Consider the following 24098-nt stretch of genomic DNA (forward strand, 5'->3'; position numbering starts at 1 on the left):
GGGGGCTCTTACTCTGCCACATTTCCTTTTTTTCATTTATGCCTTTGACCCCGTCCGGGGCATAGGCCGCCAACAAGAGCTCGCCAGGCACTCCGATCCTGGGCCAATCTCTCCACCACTTAAAATTCCTGACCGAGTTAGTTTTTAACATCATCTCTTTCAGAAGCTGCCCCAGACTCAGCATCTTTTTCAACACAGATGAGACAAACACGCCGACGACTGACCATCCAGTCCCGGGGCCCTGGTAGCTCAGGTTGAAGAGATTTGGACTTGTGATCCTAGGCTCACGGGTTCGAATCCAGGCCGGGAATGACACGGGTAAACTGTATGGGCAGACTCAGAGACGGTATGCAAGTCCCACCCCCGTATTACCACAGCGACACGTAAAATACCTCAGTCATTTTGCCATTAGTGCTGGTGGCTTACTGTTACACCTAATCATGCATTTGTATGCTGCTACCTCATCTAAAGTGGGGGTAACACCCAGGAACATGCCCCTAATGGCTTTGCCTTGAGGGCGCAAAACTTAAATTTCTCTTGCTTCCATCCATGCAGTCCCCTGGAAATTAAGACTCACCTATGAGGGTCACCTGGAACTGACAGGTAGCTCTCTGCTTGGAGTCGTCGAAGGCGTTGAGGATGACCGTCTGCTGGGCCCCCTTGCTCCATTCCAGACTCAGGCGGTTGCCGTCAACGTCCGTGGTGGAGATGAGGGGGAGGTCACTGCCGTAAGCATCTCTTGCCGTTTGAACGTCCAGGTAGGCCCGACCGTTTGCATCGGGGGCGAGGAACGCCTCTCTGGACTGGGGGCAGGCCTTGAAATAGGGTTTACGTGCTGAAAAACACAGACACCAGTGATCACTCTGTCTATACAGCTATGCAAACCCCTTTTACCCCCAGAGCACCCAATACGGCCCGCTTGAGCTCCCATATAATGCTGCATCGCTCACAAGAAATAACGGTTTTAGGTGTGATGAAAAAAAGAACAGGGCCTGAGTACGGTGATAAATACAAGACTTATTTTACAACCATTTGAAAAATACATACATCCCCCGTGGCTGCCCGCATAACGAAATCGTTTTTCTCGTGTTTTGAACTTGCCAGTGTTACAGCACAGAGCAGAGTCCGTCCCGCACTTTGCTTTGTGTACATCACGTGGTCACCCAAACACCCGCACAACACAACATTTTCATGAGAAAAACACGTTTATTTGTTTGCTTTGTCTGTATTACACATTTCTATTTACATTTACCACTGACACACCAAATTGTATACTTTAGTTTGCAAGTGAATCGTTATCATACAAAATAACGTTATCACGAGACGAACAGAGATCTCAGAGATCGTCTGCTTCTCAACTGTTTCGCGCAAATCATGTAATATCTATTTTTGCGGAAACCTCTCGAAGAAATGCAATCTCAGCGGCTTCCACCTGCAACATTGTCGTGCTTATTTGGAATGTGACGTCCTGTACTTCGTCAGTCACACCTATCTCGAAAACTAAGCGTCGCACAGAACCAGCGCCCTTCCATTAATATGCAGATCGATGAAGTAGCCACAATGTACACAATGCTACCTGTGGTGCATATCTGTTTCCAGTTCTACTAGCTCCCTGCCACGTTTGAGCATTCATCATTTAGGAAAACTTGCAGAAGTTTCTTTGCTACGATTTTTTAAAGTTTAGAATTGACGGAGTTACTTTCCATGCCATGGGGGTAAATGGGTAAAGGCAGAGCTGCAAAGGGCACATTATCACTTGTTTTTGAGGAAAAAGTTAATATAGTACTGCCCTTCAAACTAAGTTAAAGAATCATTTGTCAAGGGTATAACTATTACAAGAGCACCAAATTTGAGCTTACTTCTATGCTTTCTACTTACTAACTTCAACCAAATACTTTTTATGCACATGACATATACATGCAGAGAGATTTATGTTTTTATGCACACACACACATACATACAGGCAGAGAGAATTGTGTTTTTAAGCACTCATACACGCACATAGATACACACAGACACGCACAGAGATTTGTGTTCTTTAATGCACGCACATATACACGCACAGAGACCAAGCCTTACCAACAGTGTCTCCAGGTGAAACAGGGCCCTCTATTCCACTGTCCGTGACACCGCCCTCTGCTCCTGAATCAGGTTGGCCCTCAATGATGTGACCAGCTGGTTTTACTGAAACATTCGGCAAACAGTATCATGAATCCAGAGATACATCTGGTACAGTGGAACCCCCTCTCAAGACCTAAACAAATCTGAGAAAATCAGGTCTTGAAAAAGAGGGAGTCTTAAAATGGAGATAAGTTTACAGAGGTTATATGATCAGAACGTCTGAAAAATCAAGGGATACCTAATAAAGAAGGCTCTCAGATTGCTTCCAAGTTTTACCTTAAGATTCTGCATTACAATAAATGTTCCCGCGCAGGAAGACTGCCATCCGTTTGCAAAACAGGTAAAGGAAGAGCACTCCTTGTGAGGGTTGTTGGTTAACTTCCACCAAGTTACTTCCCTTGTTTGTGTAAGTAAAGCAGTTTCTAGGTCGCCGTGATGGCATCTAGATTAAAGCCCGCTACTAACTACAGCCGAACCAAGCCGAACTAGGTCGCCGAACGTTCGGTGAACGTTACACCGTGCCTGGTTCGGTGTACTAACTAGCGGCGAAATGTATCGGCGATACCGGTCATATGATCAAGAAACATCACGTGAGAAGACTCGTGATCGGTTGACAGCGTAATAGCCGTCAGTATCGTCACTCTTCAAGGATGGAGATACAAAAATATTCAACCAATGAAAAGTCAGTTCGCCGATGACGCGCCGAACGTTTGCAACCGCAAACCGTACCGCTGCAACCCAAAAATAGGGAAATCCCCTGATTTTATGACGTCGCCGAACGTTCGCCGATCTAGTTCCGCGTGATTCGGCTGTAGTTAGTAGCATTTAAGGTACAGGGGATTTCCAGATTCTTCAGATGCATCAAATTTGCCAGAAACTCCCCCAGATGAATAGTATCCCTCTATACTCACAGCAGCCATCAGGTAAGACCACCTCCCCAGGCAGACAGCCCCAGACGAGCGGCGAGGCGGTCTCCACAGTGTTAGGAATGGTCTGCATATACTGGGTGAGCGGCAAAGTCAGCGGCTCGCCGCTCATCTTGGTTAGCTTCAGCTTGATGTTCAGCACCATCAACTCCACATACTCGACGTTCAGACCATCACTGCCAAAACAAGAGAAATGGTAAATTTTTATTTTTTTGGCTGGACTAAGGTTCGAAGAATCAGAAATTCATAAACAGTTTTTGCTCGTTTCAGTTCATATCATATTAGAAAGCAAACCATGCATCACTGTAAAGAGACATCAGTTTTACCAGACTTCAAGCTGAAAGATCACAAGCTTTGCTTTGTCAGACTATCACCTCAAGAAATTAATTCCCTCCCCCACTTCAAAATAACAAAACAAACAAACAAACAAACAAACACACATATTCAGGGTTATCATCTTGAAGATTGAACAGCCTGATATTTAATTTAATTGGTGCGAAGACTAGACTCTGACATATGCCATGTCATCGAACATCAACAACTCGATCTAATACACCTGTGCATTGTATCAATACAGTGGAACCCCCCTTTTAAGACACCCTCCCCCCCCCTTTTAAGACCTCCTCCCTCTTAATTAAGCCTCTGTCTTTTTCCAGACTCCCTCCCATTTCAGACCTGATTTTTTACATTAGTCAAGTTTTGACAAAATGTTTTAACATAGAGGGGGAATCGAGACAAGGGTCGTGGTGTACGTGTGAGCGATTCAGAGTAAACTACTGGACCGATCTTTATGAAACTTTACATGAGAGTTTCTGAGAATGATATCCCCAGACATTTTTTTCATTTTTTTTTTATAAATGTCTTTGATGACGTCATATCCAGCTTTTTGTAAAAGTTGAGGCGGCACTGTCACACCCTCATTTTTCAATGATATTGATTGAAATTTTGGCCAAGCAATCTTCAACAAAGGTTGGACTTTGGTATTGCTTTTCAGCTTGGAGGCTTAGAAATTGATTAATGAGTTTGGTCATTAAAAATCTGAAAATTGTAATTCAAATTATTTTTGTATAAAACGATCCAAAAACAATTTCATCTTATTCTTCATCATTTTCTGATTCCAAAAACAATTTTATCTTATTCCTTGTCAGTTCCTGATTCCATAAACATATAGATATAATATGTTTGGATTAAGAACAAGCTCAGAAAGTTAAAAAGAATAGAGATACAGAAAAGCGTGCTATCCTGCTCAGCGCAATCTCTACCGCACTATTCTGGCTTGTCAATTTCACTGCCTTTGCCACGAGCGGTGGACTGACGATGCTACGATTATACGGTCTTGCTGGGTGAAAAAAGGAAGTGCGTTCAGTTTCATTCTGTGAGTTCGACAGCTTGACTAAATGTTTTATTTTCGCCTTACGCGACTTGTTTAAGATTTGTGAAGGTCTTAAAAGGGAGGTTCCATTGTACAGCCAAAGACCGAAAATATGCTCTCCTTCAAATTGGTGTTTACTGTGTGTTTTTTCTAATTAATCAATTCTATGGCAACTCACCTGTTTTGAAGTGAAACATTCCAGCTGAGCTCAAAAGTACTCAGATCATTAGTGCGCCTTCGAGGAGGGGGCGGTGCGCAGGAGATGGAAACGTTACCATGACGACACACTGCCCACGCACACAGGTCCAGCTCCTCCAAACGGTCCAGCAGGTGAACACGGATAGCCTGATGCACTTCGGCATCGTGTGGGCTGCACGTTCCGATGAAACCCAGGCTCATTTCTTGTTCCGCCAGCGTGAAGTTTGTTTTGACTGTTTGAAGAAAAAATTATCGTCAGGTGATGACCGACTGAGCTTTAAACAAGAAAAAATGAATTCTGTGACATGAAATAACTAATTATAAAAAACTAACTCATTAGCTTAAACCAACTACAGTGGACACGCCCCCCCCCCCTCCTCATAAGACCTCCCATAGGTATGAGAAAACCAGGTCTAAAAAAGAGGGAGTCGTACAAGAGGGAGGGGGGGGGGGGTGGTCCTTAATTGAGCCCAAAGTCGCACAGTCTTTTTACCAACAAGAAGAGCAAACGCTCGATCGAGTCACTTTCGCAGTTCTGAATATTATATGAGGCATCAGATGGACAGGAAGAAATTGCTATTCACAACACAATGAGTCACGTTCACATAAAATTTGAGCCCGGTCACTTTTATAGTTTCCGAGAAAAGCCCAACGTTAAGTTGTGTGTTGCCGAACAGAAAAGGCTAGTTATCTCCCTTGTTTTTCTGATAACGTTCGTAAAAGGCTACAGATGTAAATACTTTGATGTAAAGAATAATCCTACAAAGTTTCAATCACATCCGATGAACTTTGTCAAAGATATAAAATGTCTAATTTTTCCTTTGACGCTGACCTGTGACCTTGAAAAAGGTCAAAGGTCAACGAAACCATCGTTAAAGTGTAGAGGTCATTGGAGGTCACGACTAAACAAAATATGAGCCGGATCGCTTTGATAGTTTCCGAGAAAAGTCCAACGTTAAGGTGGTGTCTACGGACGGCCGGCCGGACAGACTAACACTGACCGATTACATAGAGTCACTTTTTCTCAAGTGACTCAAAAACTCAGTGCTAAAGCTTCGTGAGGCCAGCTTCGCAAAGTATATTTTGCGTAGTCGACTTCGCCCAGTTACGGACAGGTTTTAGGGTACCTTCCACTTGTCATTGAGTTTAACTTAAAGTCTTAATACGCCACAGTCTCTGCCTCCCCCTCCTCTTCACTGACAAGACCAACCTGGGCCTAATGTTACATCTGGCTCGACCGATGTGGAGAAGTTTCCTGTCGCTGTTTCAAAGCCTAAGGAGCTATCTTCAGAGGTCATTTCTGTTGTTTCTTCATCTGCTGATGTTGTCGTTTCTGTCACGATCTCTGAAATTAAATAATCAATCAATGAATCAATCAACCAATCAATCAAACAAAACAGGATGCTTAAGTGTAAATTCTTAGTAAAGGAAACCCTTCTCACTCACAGGAAAAGCACCTAACCACTGAAGTCAATATATATTACAGCTTGCAAAATCTTTGACAGATGAAAGTTCATGCGTATGCATACAGGTTTCTACACTTTTTAACATCTGTGTACTTCTCTACATTCAATGTGAGTCTATATCTCCTAGAAAGAAGAGACAAGTGTTTGCAATAATGTTGACAAAGCATTACATATGATGCTGATTTTTGTTTGTTTACATGAACATGCTCATTCTTGAGTCTGACATTAGATTCCCTCACATTACTGTACCCACCTCATCACTCGTTCACCTCAGTCTTACCCATTTATCCTACATACAGGAAACTGAGACCACCCATGTGAATAAATAAACCATATCTTCACACATGTGTATCGTGTAAATGAGTACAGGTCAATCTACAGTCTAGCATCACACAGCAAGCCATGTAGTATTCTCCATATCTCACACCCTCAGTACATGTGCAATCATTCACAGACGTCTCTTCAGTCTTAACTTTCAAGCTACAAGAATACGTAACAATTAACACTTCACATCCACAAATCCAGGTGTGTCCACTCACCCATACAGATGTTGTTGACCATGTGTGTGCCAAGTTCGGTACAGGTGCACTGGGAGGCGGTGGTCACATCGCCCGTCACCGAGCCAGGTGGACATGGATAGCATGTTCCGTTTCCCAGCTGGGGTTTGTAGAAGTTTTTCCCACATGCTGGAAAACAGAGACAGAGTACGCTGTGAAACGATAGCAAAAACAATTGATCTCTCAAAACAGGCCAAAAATGGACCTCCAAAGCCTGATCTTAAAATAGACTGCATGCAGCTGCACAGTAATGAGGGCAGCATAAAAAAGCAATGTGTGCAGGTGTGCCCAGTAAATTTTGCTACACAATTAAGTTGTCACTACAGTATTTACAACCTTAACTGTATGAGCAAAAATCATGCACTGATAACACTACAGTGGACCCCCCCCCCCCCTTTAGGACCTCCAAAAATCTGAGAAAATCAGGTCTTAAAAAGGAGGGAGTCTTAAAATGGGGGTACATTTACAGAGGTAATGAACAGAAAGTCTGAGAAAACAAGGCCTTAAAAGGTAGGGAGTCTTAAATTGGAGGGTCTCAAGAACACTGATAACACTATTGACAGCAGACGTACCTCCACAGGCCTTGCCATTGCCTTCATAGCCGGCCTTGCACACACACTGGTACTCCAGCTGAGGCACCAGTTGTGCACAGAAAGCGTTCATGTCGCACCGGTCGTTGCACCGGGACTTGTCCGTCACCTCCCACGGACTGGCCACTGTGGACACATTCAATTCAGTTAGTACAGTGGAGTTCTCTCGTTCTCAGCTTCTTCTTCTTCGTTCATGGGATGAAATTTTCATGTTCAATCATGATTTTGCACAAGTGGATTTTTATGTGAATGACCATTTTTACCCCACCATTTTGGCAGCATATGCCGATTTCGGGGGAGGCATGCTGGGTATTTCCATGTTTCAATAACCCACCAAACTCTGACATGGATTACAGAATCTTTTTCGTGTGCACTAGGTCTTGTGCTTGCATGTACACATGAAGGGATATAAGGCACTAGCAGGTCTGCACATAAGTTGACCTTGGAGATCGGAAAAATCTCCAACCTTAACCCACCAGGCAGCCGCGGCCGGGATTTGAACTCACGACCTTCACGTACACATACAAAAATAGCCTTCCCGGGGTAATGATTGAGAAAAATTACAATGTTAACCAGATCCTCAATTTCAAATTTTCTCTGAACACAAAGATAACGGGATAGAAGTGGGTAAAAGACTTACTTTTGAGGCAGGTGTGGTTGTCAGCGGCCAGTTTGGAGCCCACGTGACAGCTGCAGTGATAGGAGCGAGGGACGGGGACACAGATCTCATCACACTTGGACCCTCCGGCCTGACACTCATTGTTGGCTGAAAATGAAGATGATTCCTGTGGTTTAGAAGTGGGAACAAATGATGAAGAGTTTGTGGTTACCCATTTACTGCACGGTTTTAGAAAGAAAACGTTAGATGCACACAGAAACAATCAGACACAGACATACATGTACAATTCAACAGTTCAAATCGCTGTGAAAGAGTGAATAACATAGGCAAACAAAAAATTGTCGGGGATCCTTTGGGGTGTGGGGTGGTCGTTGTAGATAGGTGGCCATTCTCGAGAGGTGGTCACCAGGGCAGGTTGGACTGTATGTGAAAGACACCAAGGATTGCCGTGAGCAATATAAGCTGTCATAAGCATTAGAATTAAAAAAACCAAGAATGGTTAGTGAATGGAACGTTTAATTTTGTATGAAACAAAACATTCAAAGGTACGTCCACCCAATGTGTTAAATGTTTTGTCAAAAATTAAGCATTCCATTAACTATAACCATTCTTGTTTTTTCATTCTGAATTTTGCAACATTGGCAGTCTTATTTGTTTTGGGATTTTTTTCATAAGCAACCTGCACTCACTTACCACTAAGATTACCAAGGTGATAAATGACAAGGTTGGTTGGAAGAGGGAGGTGCTGTGCTGTAAACAAGCTGTCATTAGCCAGCTGACTTCACTCACCACTGAGATTACCAAGGTGATAAATGACAAGGTTGGTTGGAAGAGGGAGGTGCTGTGCTGTAAACAAGCTGTCATTAGCCAGCTGACTTCACTCACCACTGAGATTACCCGGGTGATAAATGACGAGGCTGGTGGGGCGAGAGAGGTGCTGAGCGACGGGCTCCTGATGACCGGTGACCATGTCCACCATATAGACACCATTGGTGAACCAATCCGAGTAGAACAAGAGGTGGTCGAACACCACCAGCCCATACACATGGAACAGTGAACCCTTCAGGAATGACAGCTCTCTCATCTGAGAACCTGTAAAAAAATCAGAACAAAATGTTTTGGTATGTCCGCACGGTAATATGTACACATACACGTGGAACAGCGAATGACAGCTCTCTTATCTGAGAACCTGCAAGAGATTCAGAAGAAAGTGTTTCGGTACAGTGGAATCACCATTTTAAGACCTAAACAAATCAGACAAAATCAGTCTTAAAAAGGAGGATCGAGTCTTAAAATGAAGGTAAATTTACAGAGGTTAATTATGAACATGAAATTGGAGAAAAAAGGGTTTAAAAGGGAGGGAAGACTTAAATTGGGGGGTCTTAAAAACTGCACTCCTGTGGATGTTCAGATTAAAGATGATAATTTAAATACAATAAACCATTCCCTTAAAAGCACCCCTATACGCTACACATTCAGCATCCTATATGCCTGACAAAAATTCTCCTCTTACGTTTTCAATCTTAAAGCCCCTGATTCTATTATTCATTTCTGTATCAATTCTATCTATTTAATCCTCAATCCAAAATACCCTCAAACTGTATCCTGAATATCCCAAAAGCTCTGACTTTACCATGGAAATTCATGACAACTAGTCTCCCCTTCAAGTTTTCACTCCCAAAGCCTCCAATTCTACTTTTAATTTATTTATCAAAGCTATTTATTTAATAGTTTAACTAGCTAGAAAGCCATCAAAGCGTATCCTGAATATCACAGAAGCCGTGCCGCTACCATGAAAATCCATGACAAAGACTCTTCCAGCGCCGTCGCCAACATAGAGATCCTCGCCCTGCGTAGTGATGGCGTTGGGCCAGAAGAGGCCCGTGGACATGAGACGCTTCTTGCGCCTGCCGCTGATCTTGGCCTTGTAGATGCTGGGCGGGTGGTTCTTGTCCCCACGGCCATACTCCGTCCAGAACATCAGTCTGTTGACACAAATAATACAGTGAAATACACATTTTAAGACCCCCCAATACAAGACTTTCCCATTTTAAAGATCTACATTTGTCAGATTTCCTGTTCATAACCTCTGTGCATTTACCTCCATTTTAAGACTTCCTCCTAACCCTTAAGTTACTTCTTCTTCTTCTGCGTTCGTGGGCTGAAACTCCCACGTACACTCATGTTTTTTGCACGAGTGGAATTTTACGTGTATGACCGTTTTTTACCCCGCCATTTAGGCAGCCATACGCCGCTTTCGGAGGAATCCTTAAGTTACAAATTCCAACACACTCAAAATATACTTCAAAACAATCGAGGTCACACCATAATATAATCAATCAACAAACAACTGAAACAAAACTGATAATTTCATGTCTAGACAAGAAAAAACATTAATATCTCTTCATCTCTCATTACAACTGCTCCTTAAAGGCTCCTTAATTTCCCCCGAAGTTGACTTCGCAAAGTCTTTTAAGGGTTAGAAAAAAGTCTGTGCCAAAGCTTCATGCAACGAGCTTCATGAAGAAGAATTCCCGAAGTCAACTTCACCCAATAAATATCAAGCTATATACAATGTGCACAATCATCTCACTTTTTCTCCGTCAGCAGGTGGATGGCCCGAGGATTGTGGAGTCCGGTGAGCACCGTGTGGTGAGAGTTACCATGGCGCTGCAGGCTGATGCGAGCGATCACCCCATCACCAGAACTGTTGTAGCCGGTGAAATACAGCCTCTGGCGGTTAGTGTCCACAGCCAAGCCGTCCATGAAGAGATCTCCGCTGTACACTTCGTGCGGCGCTATGTCGTTGAAAGGTGAGCCGTAAATGCGTTTCCTGTGTAATAAGATGAGAGGTTTGATGTGATTGTCTAAAAATGCATGCTGCCTAGGGTAATGAAATAAAATTTGATCTTGTCAAACACACGCATGCACACACACATATGCACATGCATGTACACACACGTATGCACATGCATGTACACACATGTATGCACATGCACACACGCAGACACAGACACAGACACACACACACACACACACACACACATACACACACACACACACTGGCTTCCACACAAAAACCAACAGACTACAAGACCCTGATCAGCATGACTTATATCAGAGCAGATTCCAACAAAGTTTTGTCTCTTCATTTCGCTTGGCTTCTCAGAATAATTCCATTAACTTGTTGGGACAACTGTAATCTCAGGCTATAACCATGAAATACATCATTCAAAATGTGTGTCACTGCATGTCTTCCGAAAAAAGAAACAGAAAAAGAAACACGCGGGGTTCCATTGTAACAGGAGTGCATTACTTATTTTGGGTCTTTTTCTTTGAAAATTAATAAGTTTGCTCAATTACTAACCTTGTTAGGTCACTCCAGTAGATTGTGTCGGTGGTTTCGCAGTAGGTCAAGGCCACAAAGTTGCTGTAAATGTCGTCGTATAGCAAGACGTGGGGCGTGGCCTCTGTGTCTTTGTCCAGTGAAACCAGCTGGATTGTATTCAGGTCAGTAAACAGGAGAAAATTCTCAGGTCCTGGAAAAAAACAAGGTGCAATTGAATGGGGTCAAACTGCCCCTGAACACAGGGTAATATGACAGTCAGGGGCCATATTCAGGAAGCCTCCGATAGGGGTTTTGTCGGTCCGAAAAACAGAAAGCTTCCGATAACACCCCTATCGTGGAATTCATGAAAAATTATCGGACCGAGAGGTATCAAACCCCCATGCGCTTGTCGTACGGCAAGTTGTCTGCCAGTATTGAATACGCTCCCAGAACCTTAAAACTTGATAAGGATTAGGATAAGATTCATATAGTCCTGTGAGGTTACCCTCATGGAAATTCGGGCTGCTTTCTCACTTGGGAAAGTGAGCTGCCATACAGTACGGCACTACCCTTTTATTTTTCTTCCTGCATGCGTCTATTCATGTTTCCAAGCCCCGAGACTTTCACTGTGAACTTGGGTTCTTTATCGTGGACATGCGTGCACACGGGGGTGTTTTGTCACCGAGGAGAGTCTGTACAATCAGATGTCAATCAGAGAGGAAACAGCTCTAATACAATTTTTCAAAGGAACCCACACCTGTACTTAGTCAATAAAAACTCACTGTCACACGTGGCAAAGTTGCTGGCCAGGATCTTTGAGGACTGGTCAGGGCAGAGACACTGGTACGGTTTTTCAGAAACTGCTGGTACTCGCACACACGCATGGCTGCAAGGGGGGTTATCACAAGTGCCATCCTCCGCATCCAAGTCTGGGGCAACTGAAACAGCCAATCAAACATCCCCCTCTCTAAAGCATCGTCCACACTTACGTTATGCAGGTGGCCACACTTGCATAAACGCACTCGAATCTCTTACACACACACACACACATTGGATGTTCTGTGTTGGTGGTACAGAGCTGAGTGCATGAATAGACAAAATTCGGAAATAACTCTGTCCTTATAAGCAGTGTGAAAGAGTCAATGTTCTTGCTTTTAGTGAGTCAAACTTTCCACATGTGCTCCTTGTCCATGTGTTTCAAACATCCCTCGCTAGTGACTGGCCTATAATGTCACATGGGAAAGTTTCCCTCAATAAGAGCAACCTATAGAAACATTGCACAGTTATTTCCGAGCATTGTCTATTCACTCAGCTCTGTACCACCAACACAGAACATCCAAAATCAAAAAATCAGCTTGACATGAAATAAAAACTGAAAGAGAAAAATAAATCAATCCTGCAATACATTTAACTCACCTTGCCGTTTCCGAGCAACAGGGGAGTAGTAGAGGCCTGTTGGCTGGTGACCTCTAAGGATGCCTTTATTCTCTACGCCGAAACGAAGGTCGTAGGACTTGATGTAGCCCATAGCCCCTGGTTCCACTGACAGCCAGTCTGTGTAATAGAGCGTGTCTCCTCGCACAGCCAGACCCATTGGGAGCTTCACCATCACAATAAAAATATGACAGTGAGACTGATGTAGAGAGAAACTAAAAAAAACAAAAATGGTAAGTTACTTGAACATTTAATTTATGACAAAACAAAATATTGCACTTTGGGTGTTGTTTTTTGTTGTTGTTGTTCAGGGGCGGAACACATCATTTCTAAGGGGAGGGGGGGGGGGGGGGTCTCCAAATTTCTTTTAGGAACAATTCAACGACGAAGCGTTTAGTTAGTTGAGGGAGCAAAGCATTTGAACCTCCTAAGAGGCCGCATGCCCCCCCGGAAAATGCTAATAAAAACAAGGAAAATGGAGCAATCTGGTGCAATCTGAGCCTTCCAAAAAGTAAATTTCAGAAGACAAAATTGGATCTAAACAAGGACAATTGACCGATCTGGTGCAACCTGAGCCAACAAATTACCCAACTTCTGTTCAAAACACTCACTTAGAAGACAACGACTGGCTCCTAAGCGTTCCCCCCCCCCTCCCCCCTCCTGAACATTTTTGATAAAAATCAAGGAAAATGGAGCAATCTGGTGCAATCTGCTTTCTTTTTTTAATTTCTGTTTTCAACTTCTTTTTTAGGCTAGGATGGGGGGTTTCCGAAAAAAAACAACCTGGATCCGCCCCTGTTGTTTTTTTGTTTGTTTGTTGTTGTTTTGTTTTTTTGGGGGGGGGGATTATTGATGTAGAGATAGAGTTGTAAAAGTTACCATTTCTCAACTCTTTCTCACCTCTCTCTTCCTAATTCTGTCTTGCAAACACTGACATAGATGAACAACGTGTCAGAGAAAGGGAAATGAAAGGAATTAACCAGCAAATCTGTTCATTGGTGTGCGTGTGTGTGAGCATCACTGCATGCATGGTTGCATGGGTGCATGTTTGTATGTGACTAGCCAGAACAGACAGTCTGTCACTGGTTCATTCCAATATTCTCAGAGCACACACACACACACACACACACACACACACACACACACACACACACACACACACACGCACACACTCACACACACACACACACACACACACTCCCACACACTTCAGAATAATATGAACAAATCATTTCCTATCACACCAACCCTCTCTGCAGATTTATCACAGTAACGGCCCCCATTCTCACTGTCTTGATCAACATCAGCATGTGTAATATATATACATGTATATACTGTACACATACAACACTGCATAAAAACTCAAGACCACTTTGCTGGAAACCAGCCGAACCAAACAAAACTCCTTAATCAACAAAAAGCAAGCAAAACATACAGCGTCAGCACATTTTTGGTACTGTAAAAGCTCTACCCCACAAGGGCTGATTCCACTTCTGGACAGGCAAATCAATAGAGCAGAAACCACAGGAGACATTTATAAAGACGGCCTGCTGGAAAGGAAGAGGCAATCGGGACGGTCCGACGTGCCCCCTGGCCCAGCGACGGCACCACTTGGGCAAACAGGGCAGGGGGGACGGTGTAATCAATAACTAAAGTCGTCCGTTACAGCCCCGAGTTGGGACAGGTCCACTTCAGACGACAGTGGGCCACCCCCCCCCCCCCCTTATAAGGTCCCATAAGTGAAGATGCCCTCCCCCTGTTAAGAATTCCCCATATCAAGTCCCCCACCCCCCAAAAGATTTAGAATCTCCCTTTCAGAACCCACCATTTCAAGACATCTCCTTTTTAAGACCCCCAATTCAAAACTTCTCTTTTTTTTAAAGGCACAGTGCAGCTCACAGCCTTCGTTTTGCGTTTTTGTTGCAGCTGAGTGCATTTACAGTTCTTCTTCTTCTTCTTCTGCGTTCGTGGGCTGAAACTCCCACGTACATTCGTGTTTTTTGCACGAGTGGAATTTTACGTGTATGACCATTTTTTACCCCGCCATTTAGGCAGCCATGTTTACAGTTCAAAAATCCTCCTATGGTAGTAAAACAAACCCAAAACTACCCAACGACGACATCTGTGAAGCTCGACAGTTTCTTGTTCACGCGAGTGCATAAATTAACCTAGTTATTACGTGGTGTTTGGTCGGAGTTCGATTCGATTCAACTGAGTGATTCCGGCCTCCATTTTGTTTTACACAAACTCATGATGACGTCTGACATAGTTTGCTTAGTGACGTGTCTTTTTGTGCATGATGTGGTGATCTACCTGATCTAAATTTAGATCCAAAAATAGGTCAAGACCAGCCGGGTCCGAGTACAAAATTAATTCGTAAAAAAATCGCAGTTCTTGACTCTTTGGGTGCAAGCCAATGAAACTTGGTAGTTCTTCTAACGGATAGCTGCCTGCGGCTCTGTGCACCTGGATTTGACAAGTTCAGTACCTTTAAGACCTATACTGTTTCAGATATTGCGTTCATTGCATCTGTAAAGGTACCCCCATTCTAAGACTCACTTCCTTTTACAGATAGATAACTTATATAAGATAAGAAAACTTTAATGTTCATTATTATTGTACATATATAAACATGGAAGATTTTCTTTTTCCTGATTTTGTAATTTTTTTTGCTGGTCTTACAAGGGGAGGTTCCATTTGTACAAACCCTACATCCGCGGATTATGACATTTTCTGATTCCCCTGCCGGTGGATCAATATTATCTGGCAACAAAGTCTCTTAAAATATACACTTGTATGTATAAAAAAACAACTCCCCCTCTCAAAAAGCAACAATAACACCACACACACAAAGTTGGGAGTGGGAGCTGGAGTGGGGGCAAAGGGAACTAATGGAAAAGAAAACAAAGAAATAAAAAGTCAGAAAACTTGTTAATCAAGTGCGTTATTTTCCAATGTGCTCTTTTTATTTTGACAAGTTTATTTGGCCTCCTAGCTGGTACCATTTGGCTGAAAGTGCATCTCACCCCAAAAAGTTTTACAGCCTGTCTGCCTATGAAAGCATCATTTATCAATGGCAAACAGTGAGAGAAAAAATAGAGCAATCTGTGCTCCGAGTGGATTTTATAGATAAAAATACCAGAAGGATTAAAAACGAAGTGTGAGCGAGTGGGTGGAAGAGGAAGGAGGGGAAGAGATTGAAATATAGAGGACACGAGGACACAAAATCCCACACTGTGTGCAAGAAGATTTTTTTCTTTTTTTTTTCTTCAAAATTGTAATCAATCAATAAATAAGTGATTACAAACATGGTATCTGTGTGTTTTCTGTTTGTTCAGTGTGCAAGAAGATGAACAATTTGAGATTTTTATGACAAAACTTGAACAAGGCTTTATCTGGAGACTACTGAATCTTTAACCTTGATTACACTTACCGAAATGTTGGAGCTCAGTTTCAGATCGTGCCAGTGTTTCTTCGTCACGTTGTAGACCCTAAGATGGGGGCTGTTGGTGCGGTTATCGTAGTTTGAATCGGCCATGTAAAGCTGACCGTCGCTGAATGTCAGGCCGTTGGGGTTGCTCAGACCTTCTTCCAGAATGACCTCACTGTGGCTTCCGTCCAAATAAGACTGGACGATCTTTGGGTTGCGACCCCAGTCTCCATAGAACAGCAACCTGCAAAAGATGACAACCCAGCAATGAAAGGTCAGTCAATGAAAATATACAGTGGATCGATCCCATTTTAAGACTCCCAAATTTCAAACATCCACCCTTTTAAGACCCTGCTTTCTCGGATTTTCTCTTCATAACCTCTGCACATTTACCTCCATTTTAAGAACATCTGCGGGGATATAACTCAGTCGGTAGCGCGCTGGATTTGTATCCAGTTGGCCGCTGTCAGCGTGAGTTCGTCCCCACGTTCGGCGAGAGATTTATTTCTCAGAGTCAACTTTGTGTGCAGACTCTCCTCGGTGTCCGAACACCCCCCGTGTGTACACGCAAGCACAAGACCAAGTGCGCACGAAAAAGATCCTGTAATCCATGTCCGAGCTCGGTGGGTTATAGAAACACAAAAATACCCAGCATGCTTCCCCAGAAAGCGGCGTATGGCTGCCTAAATGGCGGGGTAAAAAACGGTCATACACGTAAAATTCCACTCGTGCAAAAACACGTAGTGTACGTGGGAGTTTCAGCCCACGAACGCAGAAGAAGAAGAAGAAGAAGAAGATCTGATTTTCCCAGGTTTTTAGAGGTCTTAAAGGGGGGTTCCACTGTACATCAAGAGATCTTCAAGTTGCAAATGGTGGATCTGGAGTTACGTAGAATTAGGCAAATAATATTATTGAAACAATTAAGCTCTTATATATATGACACCTGTCTGGTCATATTTCCATATGAGTTTATGATGTCTTAGACAAATGACACAGTTCCAACACACGAACTCTGGAAATAACTCTGCTTTGTATGGGTTGCGAAAGAGTGAATACTAGAGTTGCTTTTAGTTTTACTGATGCAAACTTTCCACAAGTGCTCCTTGTCTACATGTTTCAGACACACTCCTCGCTAGTGACTGGACGATAATGCCACGTGGGAAAGTTTGACTCACATTAAGTAAGAGTATTCACTCTTTTACAACCCATACAAACCCGACAGTCTTTTTCAAACATCGTCTTTTTCCATATGAATTGATGTCTTAAAAAAGTTCAACTCTTGATCACTATTCTCTACATGTACATACATGTATTTGATTTGCCCAGCAAAATACCTATTCCCCCCCTCCCCCCCCCCCCCCCCCACCACAAACACACAAAGAGTGTTACCAAAACACACTTCTCATAATAAATAAATGAATAAATAAATAGATAAATGAATACATAAATATTTAAATAAATAAATAAATAAGTAAATAAATAAATAAATACATAAAATCAATCAATCAATGACCCTGTATCAATATCAATCTCCAGTCCTCTCGGTCTTTCAACATCAGTGACCACGGTCTTTCTCTGTGCCTTGTGGAGAGAGATCATCTCCACGCGATGCCATGAGTACAGTGCACCATCTGCTCCGGGCTCCGAGTAGCCCATGTTGGTGAAATACAAGTTCCGAGACACCCAGTCCAGTGCCAGACCTGAAACAGTGGAAACAGAACTCAGAACTTTATTACAAAAAGATAAAGGTCTTAGGCTCAGCCTAATTAATCTTCCAACCTGTCCTTTGAAACAGAATAAGGTGAGCGGCTCTGCAAGGGTGTGTAAAAGTCTTCCTTAAATGGAGCTCGAAGTTGACTTCGCAAAGTCATTTTACCAAAAATGCAGTGCCAAAACTACATGCAGTGAGTCTCGTGAAGAAGATTTAAAACAGGGAAAACAGAATCAGGTGAGCGGCTCTGCAAGGGTGTGTGAACAACTTCCTTAATTGAGCTCAAAGTTGACTTCCCGAAGTCTTTTTACCAAAAATTCAGTGCCAAAGCTACTTGCAGTGAGCCTCGTGAAGTAGATAATATATGTGACCCTCCACCACGGAATGAGTCGCATGTCACCTTTGCATGATTTTTATATTTTTACATTTTCCTAAAGAGTTTTTTATGCTCTATGCAGTGGTGAAAACCGTTTTAGAAAAGAGCAAAAACTGTTTGAGTTATAAGCCTGTTACCAGACACTCCCCGTACTTACATTACGCCTAGCGCAGAACCGCGCGAGGTGACATGCGACTCATTTCGTGGTGGAGGGTCACATATTACAAAGTCGACTTGGCCAAATTAATATCAGGCTTAAAGGATGGTCCACTCACACATGATGAACAAAAAACTCCGGAACCTTTGGCCTGTTGGTCTTATGCAAGGCAAGCAACCTATCCTTTCAAAGAACATATTCCTTGAAGGAGGATAACATTAGGTTGTCCCTACCAAAAAGACATTATGACTTTTGACCAACACATTCCTTCATACTTCAAGTTTTTCTTCAAGAATGTAACTTGTAAGTAAAGCAGCTTCCTCCGTGTATCTTTAAATTCTGGAATAATCACAGAAAGAAAGAAATAAGAAAGAAACGAAAGATACACAATGTAGACATTTTTACCAAAACCCACAAACACGGACACAAAACAATTAAACCACCAAACAGATGAAAACAATGAATAACAGCAGATAAATGCAATTTTATAAAAATGTCAAAACTACCCAAATTGCTTTGGAATCCAGGCTAAATACTAGCAAACTCTCATGCAAAAGCATTTCATCCCGCAATTCTTTCAAAGGATCTCATCAAATCCAGAAGAATGGCTGAGTGATGACAGCATTATCACGGGCAAACAGGCATGAGGAAAGAGACAGAACAGATCAATAAACACAATATCCTGCAAACTTTTTGAAGTGGGAACAGCAAGAGCAACTCTCCCTTGGCTCTTGGTGAGAGTTTTTCAGCGACAAAATCAATTGTGTCAATCAGAATGATTGGAGACCGGTCACTTCTTGTCAGTTGGGGAAAAGGAGATCTTTCAATGGGCCAGGCATGCTTTTTTAGAAACCAATAAAGAGATCAATAAAACCTGAGGAGGCAGGCAGATCAATTCAAACTCAATTGCTTGGATTTATAGAACACAGCTATTCAGTACGTGGAACCCCCCACTTTAAGACCAAAACTCTGAGAAAAACAGGTCTTAGAAAGGAGAAAGTCTAGAAATGGGGGTATATTTACACAGGTTATCAACAGAACATCAAAAAACCAGGGTCTGAAAAGGGCCAGAGTCTTAACCCTTACACTGGTGCAATTCTCTAACACATGTTACATAGCCATTGGTTTGTTTGTTTGTTTGTTCGTTCATGGGCTGAAACTCCCACGGCTTTTACGTGTTATACCGTTTTTACCCCGCCAATATAGGCAGCCATACGCCGCTTTCGGAGGAAGCATGCTGGGTATTTTCGTGTTTCTATAACCCACCGAACTCTGACATGGATAACAGGATCTTTTTCGTGCGCACTTGGTCTTGTGCTTGCGTGTACACACGGGGGTGTTCGGACACCGAGGAGAGTCTGCACACAAAGTTGACTCTGAGAAATAAATCTCTCGCCGAACGTGGGGACGAACTCACGCTGACAGCGGCCAACTGGATACAAATCCAGCGCGCTACCGACTGAGCTATATCCCCGCCATAGCCATTGGTGAATTAACAGAGAGAAAAATAAAGAAAAAGGGTCATATAGGTTTTCGCATCCATGGGAGGTAATCGGAACCAACCAAACAGACTGAGCCAGTAGTGCGACATATGTCGTGACAACCAGGTGACAGTATACGTAAAGTAGCGCGACATATGTCGCGACAACCAGGCTAAGGGTTAAAATGAGGGGTCTTAAAATGGGGGGTTCCACTGTATATGTTTGAGAATAGCAGGAGAAAGGGGGGGGGGGGGGGGAGGGGAGGGGAAAAGGAGGATAAGAAGAATTTTCAACAGGTCAGGCATGCTTGTACAGAAACCAATAAAAGTGGAGAAGGCAAGCTGATCAATTCAAACTCAATTAGTTATAGGTTCCAAAGACTCTGCTGTCAGTGTATGAGAATAGCGCCGCGCATGCATGAAGTGCAACAATGTCATTTGAAACAAGCTTATAACTTTATATAGGCATTCAGCACACATCTTTCTTTGAAAGGTCTTAAAGATTGGTAAGAGCCCCAGAAGTAAAAATACTGTTATGAAGTGAATTTTTCTAATCTACATCTAAAACTACTCAAGTATTCTTTCCAATATGATCCTTGTCAGTCTCTGGCTACCCCCTAAAAACACACACTGGCACAGACATGCACGCATACGCACACACACACACACACACAAGCATACACACACACTCACACACACACACACACACACACACACAAGCATACACACACACACGCATGCATGCACACACATATGCATGCACACACGCATGCGTGCACACATACACACACTGCACTTTCCTTTCGCCCTAAATCAAGTCAAATCCAAATCAGATATAAAACAACATCTGACACAAAATGTTACATGCAATACATTCTAACCTCAACCACATGTTAAAGGGTGTAGTCCTTCTCAAAACATACATTATAAATGCCCCCGCATTTTACATCCCTGGGTATTACATGCAAAATGCTCTGACCTCAACCACATGTTTAACAGCTCAGTTCTTATTAAAACATATGACATAACTGCATGCCAAGGCTCAAGGCACTGGCCCAATAATCAACTTAGCATCCCTAGCACACACACCAGACTCCCTGCAGGAAGACTGGGTGCATCAGACCGTGGAAATTCTACATGATTACAAAAGCATCTGGCCCCAGAATTAGACACACGCTTATGACGATCTCGCTAAGCGGGATTACAGACAGAACAGGCAGTTGGACGGGACCATGTTGGGGATAATTTGATTGGATCAATGTGTGGCATGTTGCCAATGTCATAAAGTCATCTGCTTGTGCTATGATGTTCTACAGAGACGTGTGATCTGTTTAGGAAAATGTTCTGAAACAAACTATTACTAAGATGATCAGTGCGTGTCTGTAACTGCAAAAATTAAGAGGTAAATGGAGCATAACGCAGGGGACCACTTCATCCAAAAAAGTGAGATGACCGCTGAAAATATTTTCACAAAGTGAATGCACTGTGTGTGTGTGTGCGTGTGTGTGTGTGTCTGTGTGTGTGTGTGTCTGTCTGTCTTTTTGTGTGTGAGAGTGGGTGTGTGTGTGTGTGTGTGTGCGTGCATGTGTGTGTGTCAGTGAGTGTGTGTGTATGTATGCGTGAATGTGTGTGTTTGTGTGTGAGTATGTGTGTGTGTGTGTGTGTGTGTGTGTGTCTGTGTGCTTGAGGTGTGTGTCCGTGTGTACATTCAAGCAGCTTGCATGTGTGTGTGACTGTGAACGAACTAGCACGTGTGGCTTTATACATAAACATGTGTGTGTGTGTGTGTTTGTGTGTGTGTCTACAGGTGTGTGTGTGTGTGTGTGTGTGTGTGTGTGCGTGCATGTGTGTGTGTGTGTGAGTGTGTGTGTGCCCGGTGTGTGTGTGTGTGCCCGGTGTGTGTGTGTATGTGTGCGTGCGTGCATGTGTGTGTTGTGTGTGTCAACAGGTGTGTGTGTGTGTGTGTGTGTGTGTGTGTGTGTGTGTGTGTGTGTGTGTGTGTGTGTGTGTGTGTGACACAACATGGTGTCAGTTTTTCCAGGTGCAAGTGATGGCACACATATACTGGTGTATGCTACAGAAGCAGAAGATGACAATAAGAACGGGTGACTTACCATCAACAACGCCTACACCGTCAGTGCTGTTGAGAAAGACTTCACGCTCCCCTCCAGCCAAGCTCACTCTGTAGATGACATACTCCTTCACGTCACTCCAGTACACAACCTGAAACACACAGTACAATTGTGCACATAACTTTCTACTCCTTCAGGAAAGAAGAAGGAAGAAAGAGAAGAAAAAAAAGAAGCTTAGAACAATACGGATAACTTACTCACAAAAGCAGGCCTGCACTTCTTTGGTTAAACCACCAAAAAAATCATCGGTTCTTATTTAATTTCAAAGCAATATTCAGCTTGATCTTTCTAGATTTTACAATTGCTTAAAGTGTTATGATCTTAAAAACCAAGTTAAAGCCTTTGGTACAAAAACAAAGTGGAACCGAAAATCGAGCACTTAATTCACACTACAGATCAATAGCTATGTCTATCCTCAAGCAATTTGTTCAAATGATATATCTGTTTGGATGACGAATCCCCGAGATAATTCAGTGCCAAACATTAATTCACATTGACATTTTGTTCGTGACATATACGGCTAAGATGACGCAGCAACATTTTGAAACATTCACCTGCTCTATCGGATCATACGTGACAGCTGACGGGTGTGTGCTGCGACCTGCCAGAGTGAGGTCATGTGACTGGGCCCCCGTCAGCGAGATGAATCCCACTTCCCCTGACTCCTTTAGTGTGAAGAACAGCAGCTCGCTGGGGGCTGGAATGACATTGAAAAAGTAGCAAGGAATTAAGCTCTGGCCAAATGATACTTTGACAGCAAGATTTGATTCAACCATGTACAGAACACTAGGGAAATTGCTTTGCTTGAGTTCATTCAATACATTCAAACAAAACCAAAAAGAAGTGTTGACCCACACACGCACGCAGGCACACACATGCAGATACGCATGCACGCACGCACGCACACACGCACGCACACACACACACACAAACACACACACAAACACACACACACAAACATACAAAGAGCAAGGCATGCACACATACCTTCACAGCTCTTTGCACTGAAGCTAAGCGCGATCCCCCCAAAGGAGGGGCAAGCACAGCGGTAGGCATCCCCCCAGGTAGGCAGGCAGAGGTGTGAACACCCCCCTCTGTCATCCCTGCCACATGGGTGATCACCTGTAGGGAGATGATATAGTGTTACATAGTGTACATGTTTGCACACACACACACACACACACACACACACACACACGCACACACACACACACACACACACACAAACACGCACATACACAGTGACACACACCTGTTGACACACACACACACACACCTGTTGACACACACAACACACACAGACACACGTACGCACGCACTCACGCACACACACACACTTACACATACACACACCGACACAAAGATTTTTGTTCTTAAAAGGGGGGTTCCACTGTACTCACTAAGCGGCTGCAGGGAAGCGTACGTGGAGACCATACTGACGAGCTCCTGGCTTTCAGGCAATGACAGTTCCTCCTCTCCCCTCTCCCTCCACCCTGACCCTTAGCTCAATGCTATAATAATATCCCTTTCGTTAACCCAGCCCAGGTTTACTCAATACTCACTAAGCGGCTGCAAGGAAGCGTACGTGGAGACCATACTGACTTGAAGAGCTCCTGGCTTTCACGGCAAGGCCAGCTCCTCCTCTCCCCTCTCCCTCCACCCTGACCCTTAGCTCAATCCTTTACCCCTTTCGCTAACTCCAGCCCAAGTTTAGGCAATACTCACTAAGCGGCTGCAGGGAAGCGTGCGTGGAGACCAAACTGAAGAGCTCCTGGCTTTCAGGCAAGGATAGTTCCTCCTCCCACAGTGCCGTGCGTGTCGCCACGAACGTGGACATGATTCTGGCGTCGAACCACGTGCTGATGATAGCGTTGTTGCCAATGACAACCAGACCGAAGCCAGTGGTGGTGGCGGATAGGTCCCGCTCCACGGTGACGTCACCGCCGTCAATGTCGCAGGAGGAGATGGTCTTCTGCTTGGCGTCCACCCAGTACAGCCGTCTGGTCAGTGACATTTTGGTAAGTGTATATAAAAAATAAACTGTGCAAAAAAATTATTGCGACAAGCTATGTACAACAAGTAAAGCATAAATTTTACTTTCTCCTCATAATTATGTAAAAGCTGCAAAGTTGTATTTTTTCTGAATCTCCTTTGATATTTGTTTCTACGTACTTATGTTTCTGTGAGGTTGATTTTGGGGG

At 43.4% G+C, this 24098-nt stretch overlaps 1 protein-coding gene across 1 annotated transcript in view; it reads right to left on the reverse strand.

Annotated features, from left to right (window-relative positions):
* The window catches only part of LOC138975580 (uncharacterized), a 39652-nt gene extending 15741 nt beyond the window's left edge, over positions 1–23911 (reverse strand). The window contains exons 1-20 of the mRNA XM_070348334.1: positions 23623–23911; positions 22885–23019; positions 22452–22594; positions 21880–21988; positions 17555–17741; positions 16045–16285; positions 12594–12777; positions 11960–12115; positions 11217–11388; positions 10443–10682; positions 9641–9834; positions 8735–8941; positions 7871–7996; positions 7213–7356; positions 6623–6769; positions 5828–5962; positions 4598–4850; positions 3033–3223; positions 2080–2184; positions 578–835 (exon numbers count right to left, since the gene is read on the reverse strand). Coding sequence (XP_070204435.1) covers positions 578–835; positions 2080–2184; positions 3033–3223; positions 4598–4850; positions 5828–5962; positions 6623–6769; positions 7213–7356; positions 7871–7996; positions 8735–8941; positions 9641–9834; positions 10443–10682; positions 11217–11388; positions 11960–12115; positions 12594–12777; positions 16045–16285; positions 17555–17741; positions 21880–21988; positions 22452–22594; positions 22885–23019; positions 23623–23911 — 3616 coding nt within the window. The remainder of the gene's footprint in view (positions 1–577; positions 836–2079; positions 2185–3032; positions 3224–4597; positions 4851–5827; positions 5963–6622; positions 6770–7212; positions 7357–7870; positions 7997–8734; positions 8942–9640; positions 9835–10442; positions 10683–11216; positions 11389–11959; positions 12116–12593; positions 12778–16044; positions 16286–17554; positions 17742–21879; positions 21989–22451; positions 22595–22884; positions 23020–23622) is intronic.
* Positions 23912–24098: the final 187 nt, after the last annotated feature.

Source organism: Littorina saxatilis, linkage group LG1 (genome assembly GCF_037325665.1).
Source record: "Littorina saxatilis isolate snail1 linkage group LG1, US_GU_Lsax_2.0, whole genome shotgun sequence".
In the NCBI taxonomy this organism is placed as follows: Eukaryota; Metazoa; Mollusca; class Gastropoda; order Littorinimorpha; family Littorinidae; genus Littorina; species Littorina saxatilis.